The sequence below is a fragment of the Sinocyclocheilus grahami genome, unplaced genomic scaffold (assembly GCF_001515645.1).
Source record: "Sinocyclocheilus grahami isolate Dianchi unplaced genomic scaffold, SAMN03320097.WGS_v1.1 scaffold62.1, whole genome shotgun sequence".
NCBI lineage: Eukaryota > Metazoa > Chordata > Actinopteri > Cypriniformes > Cyprinidae > Sinocyclocheilus > Sinocyclocheilus grahami.
This window is the reverse complement of record NW_015505241.1, coordinates 1877633-1888931: the sequence shown is the minus strand read 5'-3', so window position 1 is coordinate 1888931 and position 11299 is coordinate 1877633. Positions and strand designations below refer to the sequence as shown.

The window sequence follows — 11299 nt, the reverse complement described above, 5'->3', positions numbered from 1 at the left end:
ATATATATAGTATAAAATCATATTGAATAATTCATGATTCTTTTATGAAATGTTTATGGTGCTTTTGTGTCATTTTGGAGCCCTAGTCCCCATTCATTTACGTTATGGAGAAGAGCAGATACATTCTTATGTATTTCCCATTTTGTGTTCCACTGAAGAAAGATTGTCACGTGAGTTTGGAACGAGAGGTTGAGTAAAAGGTGGAATTTTTCATATTTGGGTGACTTATACTTGAGTGCCTTTTGGCATTACACTTTCTAACCACAGTATAGTTTTCATAAACAAGCCTTTGAAATAAAGGACAAAAGTCTGTAGGTGATGGATTTGGCTTTGTGCTTTGTGTTTGTTACTTCCATCAGCCAATCCTTACTGTATACTGTTGTAGCGTCTGGACCAATCAAACACACAATTATTCATTTGATTTAACATATCAGTTATTCATTAGATTAACAAATCGTCACAAACCCCTCACCCAAGAAACTAGGTACCAGGATGTCTGCAAACGACACCAGGCCCCCCCTGGTCCCCATGGCAACCAAGGCTGATATCACTGGTTTTATTGCTCAAAGGAATGCAAGCAGAGAAACTCACACCTCATTTACACTTAGGAAAGACACACAATGCCCAAAAATGGACTATTCTCTAATTAATTCATAGAAAAACCTTTCTGTGAATGAACACACATATCCCTCAGGTCATTGTGTATGTTGTCTTTTATATTTTATACTGTTTTATGCAGGCTTATGATGGAACCACTCGTTCCTGTCATCTTACCTATATGTAATCCTACCATGTTTAGTATCTAGGAATTCGTCTTCTGATGATCTAAACGAGAGTGTATATTATATGTTGGTACATAGGCAATATATTAGTGTCCTGAGAATCTTTAATAATTTCGATTCAAGTTCCATATGCAAATTACCATGCTTCCACACAAAGGGTCATAAAACTCTCCAGTATTTCCAAACTCCCGCTTGGGATTTCAGCCTTTCTCATTGGACAAGCCCATCTTGAGAGGCATGAATTTTCTCAGACCTTAAAGGCCTCACACCAGGGACCCGCCTTCAGTCTGCGGTTTGGTTGAATTCTGAGAAGATGAAAATGTGAGCTACAACGCTCCAGGACACCTGGACATTCACGAAGATAATATGACTCAAACTGGTTCTTTTCCATCAACCAACTTCAGCAAAGATTAACTTGGGCCTTCAGATTGCATCAAACCTCTCTTTCAGACAGACGAGACGTGCAAGTATTCAAACTTAGTTTTATTAATTGATACATTAAGTATCATAACACACCTTTTTACAAAGGTGCGTTTGAACTAAGAATCTGATGTTTCCTTCAGGCTGTAGATCAGTAGTATTGTGTGGAACACAAAATTAGAATTGTTCAAGAATATGCTGAATATAATGAAAGTGAATAGAGTTTGAGCTGTCAACATCCAAAATTACAACAACAAAAAAAACACTATTATAGACAAGTTTAAGTGTTTATGTAGTATGTTGGACTAGTTTAAGTGTTTATGTAGTTAATAAAGTCTTACTTGTATCTCACTTGACGTTGTTCATTGTTTGCTCATAACCGGAGTCCCTTAATCATGCAGATTTATGCTACAGGCTCTGTGTAGAATTGTACAGTAAGAAAGTTATTTCCCTTAACCAGGAAATTAACATTCTTAGAATTGACAGACAGTTGACCCTGAGAGGTCAAGTAAATACTTACAGCGGAGCTAAATATTTATAATTAATCATAACTAGTTATGATTAATTATTCATATTTCCCCGTGAGCTGATTCGCTACACTGTAATACTTAAATAATTTTATGTGTAATACAGTTAATGCAGGCAGTAAAAGTCCAATTAATGTTTCAAAACTGTTGATGCTTATGTCCAAACTGTACTGTAATGTCTTTGCTTCACATCTGTGGAATGTGAGCAGCATTACGGAATGATGCCAAACCAAATGGAAAATGGCCAATATTTGACTGGTGTATATATCTACCCGTTCAGGTATTGCATCCATGACTGTTCCTGTGTACATTGCTGAAACCTCGCCGTCCCACCTGAGAGGACGCCTGGTCTCCATCAACACTCTGTTCATCACAGCGGGCCAACTCACAGCCAGCCTTATTAATGGAGCCTTCAGCTACATGCAGCATGAAGGCTGGAGGTATGACCATCAAGTCTTTGTTGCAGAAGTGGTGGTCCAGTTGCAGAATTTGCATTGAATCTAGAAGTGTTCTTGTTTCTTTGCGGTGGTGTCAAATGTGGAACAATACAGTGACTTTATTATTTCTGAGAATTAGTAAAATGTCATAAAATGATCATAATGTTTATGATCTTACGGTGTCATGGCAAAAGCAGTAAATGAGATGCAAGTTTGCAATCTGAACCGAATGTGATAAGAGAATAAATTCACTGTGTGGAATTGTCTGCCTCCACATGATGTGAACGTCAACCCTACTGGAAAGAATCATCCTCTAGTAGGGCAGATCCTTTAAATCACATCAATCTCTGAATCTGTCAAAATCAACCTTCAGAACAATATAAAACAAACATTAAACCAGCTGCAAAATACCTCCTTCATTATGTGCAGCTTGTTGCTCTGGGAACGAAAATGTTATAAAGATAATATCTACTTGATGGAAATGTTGCCATTTACTACTCCTGAGCACCAACAACCACAAATTCACTGTAAAATGTAAATGAAGTGATTACTGCTTAACCAACACATTCTCATGACCACAACTCAATCCATAGCAATTAATGATTTAAATAAGACTTATTTACATTTTTTTTTTACAATCATTAGGTTTAAGGTTTAGACTGTATGGCTAGGTTTAGTATGAGCCAACTACAAGTTTTTATGATTTCGCTATCTTGTATGAGTTATTGTGACTTTGCATTAGCTGGGTTGGCTTAACTGGCAGCTACTTCTGGTAAATCCAACCAAGGCTCATTGAAAACACATGCTTGTGGCGACGTTTCTGCAACACCAATATTATGTACTTTACTGCATGTTTTCCGGCAGTTTCAAAGTGAAATGTCCAGTGAGTGGCGCTAAAATGTGTGTTCAATGCATGACCTTCCATGTTGACATATGACATATGAAGCTTAATATGTGATGCTTACGTTAAAAAGTATCAATTTTCAAGCCATAACATAGTATTCTACAAGTAATTATTCAAAATTTAGAAATCTGGCTCTGTAAATCGTACTTTGTGTAAAAGGAATAAAAGTTGTCACAGTTTTCTCCACAAACTGTAAAAAAAATTAAATAAATAAATAACAAAGTAAAATATACAAAGTAGAACAAACTGTATTTACATTGGAATCTTTTTCTTGTAATTCTTACTAAATTTAGTTTGATTTATGCAACCCTGTCTTATAATCTGTACAAAATGAGAGTGAGGAAAACAAGCAGACAAAATTTTCCAGTGGAAATAGAGCATTTGCATTGTAGTCTTGTCAGCTGAAAAAGGGAATACTGATCCATTAATTATCTTTAACGTAATCAAATTCTATTTATTTTGGGGTGAGGAAGTCAAAATTGGAATCATTAAAAAATATCATTATTTAATTCATACCATTTTACAGTCTATACCATTATACCATTAGCATCATGTTTTGTTCAAATAAGTTGGAGTCTCAAAAATTAACTAGCAACAAAGTGTAGGCACCATGCACTCTTTCACCAGCAGAGGATACATACATATGTATAGTGATTTTTTCCCCCTTCAATTTATTGGAATTCTTCATCTGTTTCATCTGTTTAGATATATGCTGAGTCTGTCAGTGGTCCCAGCATTGCTGCAGTTCCTAGGGTTCCTTTTCCTACCCGAGAGTCCTCGCTGGCTGATCCAGAAAGGTCTTACCCAGAAGGCCCGGCGCATACTCAGTCAAATCCGTGGCAACCAGAACATTGATGAGGAGTATGATACTATCAAAAGCAACATTGAAGAGGAGGAAAAGGACTGCGGAGGAGGTGAGAAAATAGTCTTGCACACACTAACACATGCAAATAACTAAAAGAAACACAATTACAGTCATGGTTCACTGATTTCATTAAACTATGGAAAGTGCTCAAGTACTCAAGAGAACACCATGAGAGGTCCCTAACTACAGACTGAAGAGGTCTTTACATCTCACTTGCCTCTGGAAAGCTGAATGTGAACAACAGTGGCCGTTCCAAGTTGCACATTTTTATCCGTCACAGTGCAGGAGGTAACCTGGTGGAGATGAATGGAAATAAAAGGGGAACAAATGTTTTCTTAATGCCAAACAGTACATGCATGGCACACCAGCAATAAAAACCTGAAGAGGCCACAGGTGTTCATGGCCGAAACTCATTTCAGTCAACCTATAATAGTCAAGTACAATGGCAACATTACCAGCAATTCAATGGCACAGCAGGGCAAAAACGTCTACTGAATAGCGTATGTACTTGAACAGCATGTTTCATCCAAAGAAATCTAATTTGGCCGTAGGTGGAGGCAATTACTAACCATGGGAAGTCACCCACCCCCTAACCAGACCTTATATAACCTAATTTACTAACCAATCACATGCCAGTCATAATCTCTCAGACCTTTTGCCCCCCTTAGTACATCATCTGAACATTGACACTTTTCTATGAGATGTTCATCAGAAAGGAGATCCTTTATCCAGACTAATGGTTTCTGGCCCCAACGAAGTCATTGTGAAACAAAGCCATAAGCCGAATGCCCTAGAGGCATCGTGGTGATTACACCTTTGACAAAAACACACACATTTCCTGGTCCTGCAGCTGTAATAGTGACAATGTCATGCTGTCACCTCTCAAATGTTAATTACTGAGACAGCAGGCAGTAGTAACTGGAGCTGAAGAGAAGTGATTGCAGTGATTATTCCTAAGAGTGTTCAAACAGACAGCAGTTTGCAGCAACCAAAAGTCATTCATTTTATATGAGAATTGGCGATTTTAAGCAACATATTGACAGGGACCATTGGTTATGTTTTGCAGAGTTCAACCAAGGTTCTTTTCAAGAAACGACAGTTCACTTGGTGGCCATATTTGCAGTTCCTCCAGATAACTTTTTGGGCATGCAAGGCCATCTACTTTTTATTTGAAGAGGAAATACAGAAATCTCAAAGAAAAAAAAAACTTGCCAAATTCACATTTAACATATTTCAAATCAGCAACCAAATTTTACATGCAAAATGGAGTAAGATACCTGTTGGAACCATGACCAGGGGCGTCCCCAGACCCTTTTAACCAGCTGTTTAGAAACATTTATAAGATAATAATAAAGATATGCAAATTAACCACTATTGATCTATCTCAAAGGAGTTTTCAGAAAGGCATGACATTAGGCGCATTTCCATTACAGATTTGCGCAAAAATTTGGCGATATTTTATAAATGTTGATAAAAAAGTATTGTGAAATGATGGCGTTTCCATTAACTGATGTTATGCAACTAAAACTTAATTTTTTTCCTCTCGCGATAAGTTACGCCAAAGAGGATGCTTACAGAAGTGGGGATAAAATATTGTATAACCAGGCCAGGAATAGACTAACAAAGGAGATCAGAGTGGCTAAAAAAAACTACTCAGAAAAGCTGAGAAAAGAGCTTTTAGCAAACGATCCAGCGTCAGTATGGACTGGTCTGAGGAACGTCACCATGTACAAGACACCACCCCCACAGCTTGCGGAGAATCAACAACTGGCTGACGATCTGAATGTGTTTTACTGCAGATTTGAAAAGGATTGTCTACCACCCCCCATCCGCTCTGATCTGCACTTCACACCTTCACCTACCACCCCTGCAAGGACAGTCAGGACTGCTGAGAGGATTATTGGTGCCCCTCTGCCCAGCCTCCAACATCTGGTTCAGCTACCAAATCAGACATCAAGAGACTACAACGGACAGTCGGGACTGCTGAGAGGATTATTGGTGCCCCTCTGTCCAGCCTCCAAGATCTTTACATCTCCAGAGTGAGGAAAAGGGCTAAAAAAAATCACCTTGGACCCCTCACACCCAGCCCACTCTCTCTTCGAACTGTTGCCTTCTGGTCGGTGCTACAGAGCACTGACCACCAGAACAGCCAAGCACAAGAACAGTTTTTTCCCACAGGCTATATTCAGCCTTAACAATTAATCTTTCATAATTATACATAGTCCATCACAACTAACATAGTTATATTTATATTAAACTGCACACTTTGTAAATAACATATCTGCACACTAATAAACATATCTGTACATTTATCTAAACAATTAAATTTGATCCTATACTTCTATTTCTGCATATAGTACATTATTCAATGTTTTAATTTTTTTTTGTTATATTACATCCCTACTGTGTTATTCCTATGTATGTCTGCACTATCATGTATGTCTGCACTACGTTTGTACTTTCTTCTACACTGGAAGCTCCTGTCATCAAGTCAAATTCCTTGTGTGTGTAAACATACTTGGTAATAAAGCTCTTCTGATTCTGATTATGGCAACGGATTTTGATGGGATTTTGACAGATTTTGGCTACACTAGCCATTATATTTCATCGAAAGAGGCATATGCGTGTATCTTGACAGAAGCAGCGCGGAGAGCAGCTTCTGGGACGTGCCGTTGCGTGACTGGTAATACAAGCATTGACTAGAGTGGCCGCGATCAGCTCCGGTGGCCGTTTCGGAACCTTAACGCACCGCAGATGTGTGCAGTGTAAATAGTCTAAGCATTAATGGCAAGGAAAGCCCCTTATACATGAGAGCAGCCACATATTAAGTGTTTCTTGGAGTTTATAGTACATTGAGGGATGATCATATGACTTTTTATGTACGCCATGTGACCTGATAATGCGAAAAAAACTTTTCCATTGCAGTTTTGCAAAATATTCCTTTTCGAATTGCCTGGAAAACCACCTCATGCGAGCATAAAAACTTTTTTGCGAAATATGGGCGTTTTTGCGAAATTGACGCGTTTCCATTAGGCGTATTTCAATTTGCATTTTCAATTCGCAATTTCAATTTGTGCAATTTGAAGGATAATGGAAATGCAGCTATTGTTTGCACTTCAGTTTAATTCATTTGGACAGTCTGCATAAACCTGCCACTCAACTCCCATAGAAAATAAATTGGAAAAACACCTGCCCAGTTCCACTTACTCCTTGCCTGTGGACAATAACAGCAGTAACCGTTGTAATAGTTCATATGCACTACATTATCTCAGTGGTGACAAAGATTTTGAAGAGAATATAATTATATTTGCATTGCAATCAAGATACATTGTCCTACTGTGCGGAATGCATGTTATTCTGTTTTTGTTTGTCATCTTGTTTGTTTTGATTGTTCCTGATGTGAAACACCTCGGCACTAATAGAAAAAGGAAACGATAGATGTGGAGAGGATCAAGGGAAATGTAATGAGAAATCGTCTGTGAAAATGAGGTAACTGTTAAACCTACCATCTGTGATCGCACTGATGGAGACAGCTAAACTGAAACATCACACAAAAAAACAGACAGAAAGCAATATAAGTGAATCAGTGAGAGGAATGTGAAATATCAGACCCTTTTAATGATTTCTTTAGCTTTTTTAATAAAACCATTTTGAGCTGTAAGGATGTTGTGGTTAATATTAAGCAATATTATACTCACACTCATGTTGTTGTACTGAATATTAGCATGACCATGCTAAATTTCCAACCCAGGCTCATTTGAAAAACATACCTGTTTTATCCAAAACAGATGGCATCTGGCAACATTTCATGTACATAAAGTGTACATATTCCGGCAGTTCAGAAATGTAATGTCTGGTAAGTGTCGATTCAAGGTCTATGCGGTTTATTTTTGGCGAATTCTTTGTATCTGAAGATCTATCAGAAGAGTTTTGTCTTGGGTGGCAAGCTCTCACGTGGCTGCAAATGCTGATCTCAAACTTGCATGTTTTAGAGCAGATGAAGCAGGGAAAGATCGGGTTGCTGCTGTTGGATACTTGGGCAGCCAACCCTTTTCATTGTTTATGCTTCTCCTAGGCAGTTTGCATCTTTCTTTGCGATGGTCCTCTATCTGGATCTGTCTGCTGCCAGTTTTTCATCCTGCCACTGGATTCCCATGATGTATTGGAGGCACCACTGGTGGAAGCGCTCGAGCAGCTGAATGTGCTTTTGACACAGGACCCATGACTCAAATCCATTCAGCAGGGTACTAAGGACAACAGCCTTGTAGACTTGGATTGTAGACTTCGGCCATGAACACTAACAGGTGCAGTGAGAAGCTCTTCTAGACACCTTTCTGGAGGCGGCCATAAGAGCTGCAGGCTTTGGCAAGTTGGTGGTCCATGTTCTTGTATTGTTGCACCGTTTGAAATGATACTGCCCAAGTAGACCTGGTCCGTTGTGTTCAAAGGATGGCCATTGATAATGACCTTAGGTGGGCTATAGGAACCATGCAGAGGTTTCTGGTATATTACTTTTTTTTTTGCTTCTGGTACATGACTTTTCAGGCTGATGGTCAGACCGGAGAACTTCTTCAGCAGTGGAAGGTACAAGCCTTAAGCAAGGATCTTAGCTGCAATTGAAAGGAGAGCGATGCCTCTGTATATAGAACTGTTCGGCTTTCTCCCCTTTTTTCTTGCACAGTGAGACTATCACTGCATCACAGAAGTCTTGCGGAATGACTCCCTTCTCCCAACAGAGTACGAACAATGCTGATAGTAGTTCAGCGTCAACGTCTCCACCTGCCATGAACACATCAACCGGGTGAGCGCTGAGCTCTCGTGCCTCCGTTGGTAAAAAAAAATAGCCAATCACCATAGAGTGTTCACTTTCAGCGCTGAGGAGTGTTGAGAAAGGCTAGTCTCCCTTCTGATATCAACCAATCATCAAAGAGACGTAAATTACGTGATATTAGTTTGAACGTCTTCTGCTGCGCTGATAATGTACCAAGTACTTATGATGAGTAGCGATATTGAATATTTGATTGCCAACAGATTTACCAAGCTGTTATTCAAACAGTATATATACAAATTTAGGGAAAACAGCCTAAGCTGGATATAGGCTACAGCAGTCGGCTTAATTAAATGTCGCAACAGGCAGCTCTCTTTAACACAGACTTTTAAGAAGGGATGGATGTTTGCTTCAAGTGATAGGCCAGGTAAGTGAAGTTATATTATCTTGCTGTATGTATGACGTTTTCTTTATGTTTTCTGACTAAAAGCAACCAAAAAGCCATTTTAAAGTGGTTAAGCAAATAATAATAATAATAATAATCGGCAGGGATCAGAGACCAATACAATTAGTGTGCCTCCTCTATTTTAAAACCCACGAGTCGCCACAGCGTGGAAATGCATTTACATTTTCAGGACATATTAAATTTGTATAAGTGAATTAAGTGAGTGTGTATTTATGTGTGTAGATGTGTTTTATCTTGACTGTACTTCTTGTACTGTGTGCTTTTCTGCACAGTGTTACACATTTTTGACACCTTGCATCTAAGTGTCTGCTTTCATTTCCAGACTTCATTTTACCTTAAGTGGCAAGATTTGCAAGTCCTATTTACAACATTACAAATTGCATATTAAAATGCTGAAGGCATTGTCTTTTAGTTCAGTAATCATTTTTGAAGAAAAAAAGAAAAAAATAGGAGCAAAACTATTCAGTGTGGTTAAAATTACAGTACAACTCTGGGACACTAATAATTTTTGGAAAACGGATAAAAATTGCTTTCACACAATAAATATCGAAATGAAATGCTTCTTTTGATATTTGTTGTTTTTTTTTTTTTTTGCTATAAATTGTCATAGTAGTTTCAGATTGAAAGTCTACATGTGGGACCAGTGTAAAATAATTCAAATGCATTTGTAAAGTAGCATTAAATTTAATTAAATTAAGTAAAGGTGCGGTATGAATTAATTTATTACACGGCTCTGTGGAATACTTTATTCTAAATGGTCAGTCGTGGCATACTGAGGTATGTTATTCCTCGATAACAACCGGTAAAAGCTGATAACACAGGCTCATCCAGGTAACTGAAGTCAGCGCTATGCTCTTACTAGGAACAGTTTTTCTTCTTGGAAGTTTTGCGTTTGGTTAGCTAATAAAATATTAAAACACAATTCAATATTATTTATCCAATTATTTAATTATGTCATCCTGGTATCGCGGACTCGCTCTCTCTTTTCATACAAATACAGCTGCTGCCATTTTGCCATGATTGTTTTGTACACTGTAATGGGTTATAAGATATAGCTAACAAACTGGTAAGATTTTAAAACAGTTAGATCAATAAATCAATATCTTTTATCGGCATAATTATTTATGTGGTGAAATGTTGTGTAATAAGTGGTATGACTGCACCGTATCCCTTAAATATCTGTCTAGTTTGAACTTGCCACTTGCTCGCAACTGCTTTCTTCACGGACGCTTTGCGTTCAAATATTTCAACTCAGATCAATATTTTGAGTCTAATTATTTACTTACTGTATATTGCAAGTAGCCGTGTAATAAGCGGGATAATGTACATCCAGCTGGTTGTTATCGCAGAATAACCCCCTTCAGGGTAATACAAGACCTGTGGATGTTATTCTGGGATAACAACCGGCTGGATGTACATTATCCCTTACATAAATATTTTTATCAGGTAGTTAGCTATAAACATCTCAACAGTTCAACTACTATAACATTTTCTTCAAACTGTTGATTCATCATGAATGTAGTTGATCTGAATGAGAAAATTAAAGAAGTCATTCATTTACACTACACTAGTTTAAACTAATGCCCACTATAGCACCCTTTGTGGCAATACTGAAAATTCATTCTGAACTTCCACTGCATTGTAAATGGCAAATTCTATCAAGCCTGTGCAACCAGAGGTGTTTGTGTACTTACATAGCATTTCGGGCCTATTCTCAAAAGCACGTTTTAAGTATGAGAAAAGCCTTCCGGACATATTTTCTGTACATCTATTTCCGGACATCTATTTTGTATATTGGTATATAGACTGTAGGTGTGTTTGTTCTGATACAATCATAGTGATTGTATCATAGAGCGAGACATTGAAAATAACAATAATAATATATTATCTTTTGATGAATGCATGATGTGAGAAGATTGGATCTCAGGCTTTTAGTGCAGTATATTAACAAGAGAGAGCATTAGAGCATAATGATCCATTCAGGAGTTCTGTGATTTTTGCCATGTCATTGCTTTGTCATTGCATTGTGGCATGCCATGCTCTTTCAACATTCTGTCTGTAGCTTTTATAATATAATGCTCCCAGTTAAAGTATACCACTAATCTTTTTGCTGCAGACCATTTTCTTCTT

At 38.0% G+C, this 11299-nt stretch overlaps 1 protein-coding gene across 1 annotated transcript in view; it reads left to right on the top strand.

The window, feature by feature from the left end:
* LOC107584756 (proton myo-inositol cotransporter-like) overlaps positions 1 to 11299 on the top strand; it is a 42178-nt gene that overhangs the window by 16447 nt on the left and 14432 nt on the right. The window contains exons 2-3 of the mRNA XM_016271476.1: positions 2010 to 2169; positions 3776 to 3984. Coding sequence (XP_016126962.1) covers positions 2010 to 2169; positions 3776 to 3984 — 369 coding nt within the window. The remainder of the gene's footprint in view (positions 1 to 2009; positions 2170 to 3775; positions 3985 to 11299) is intronic.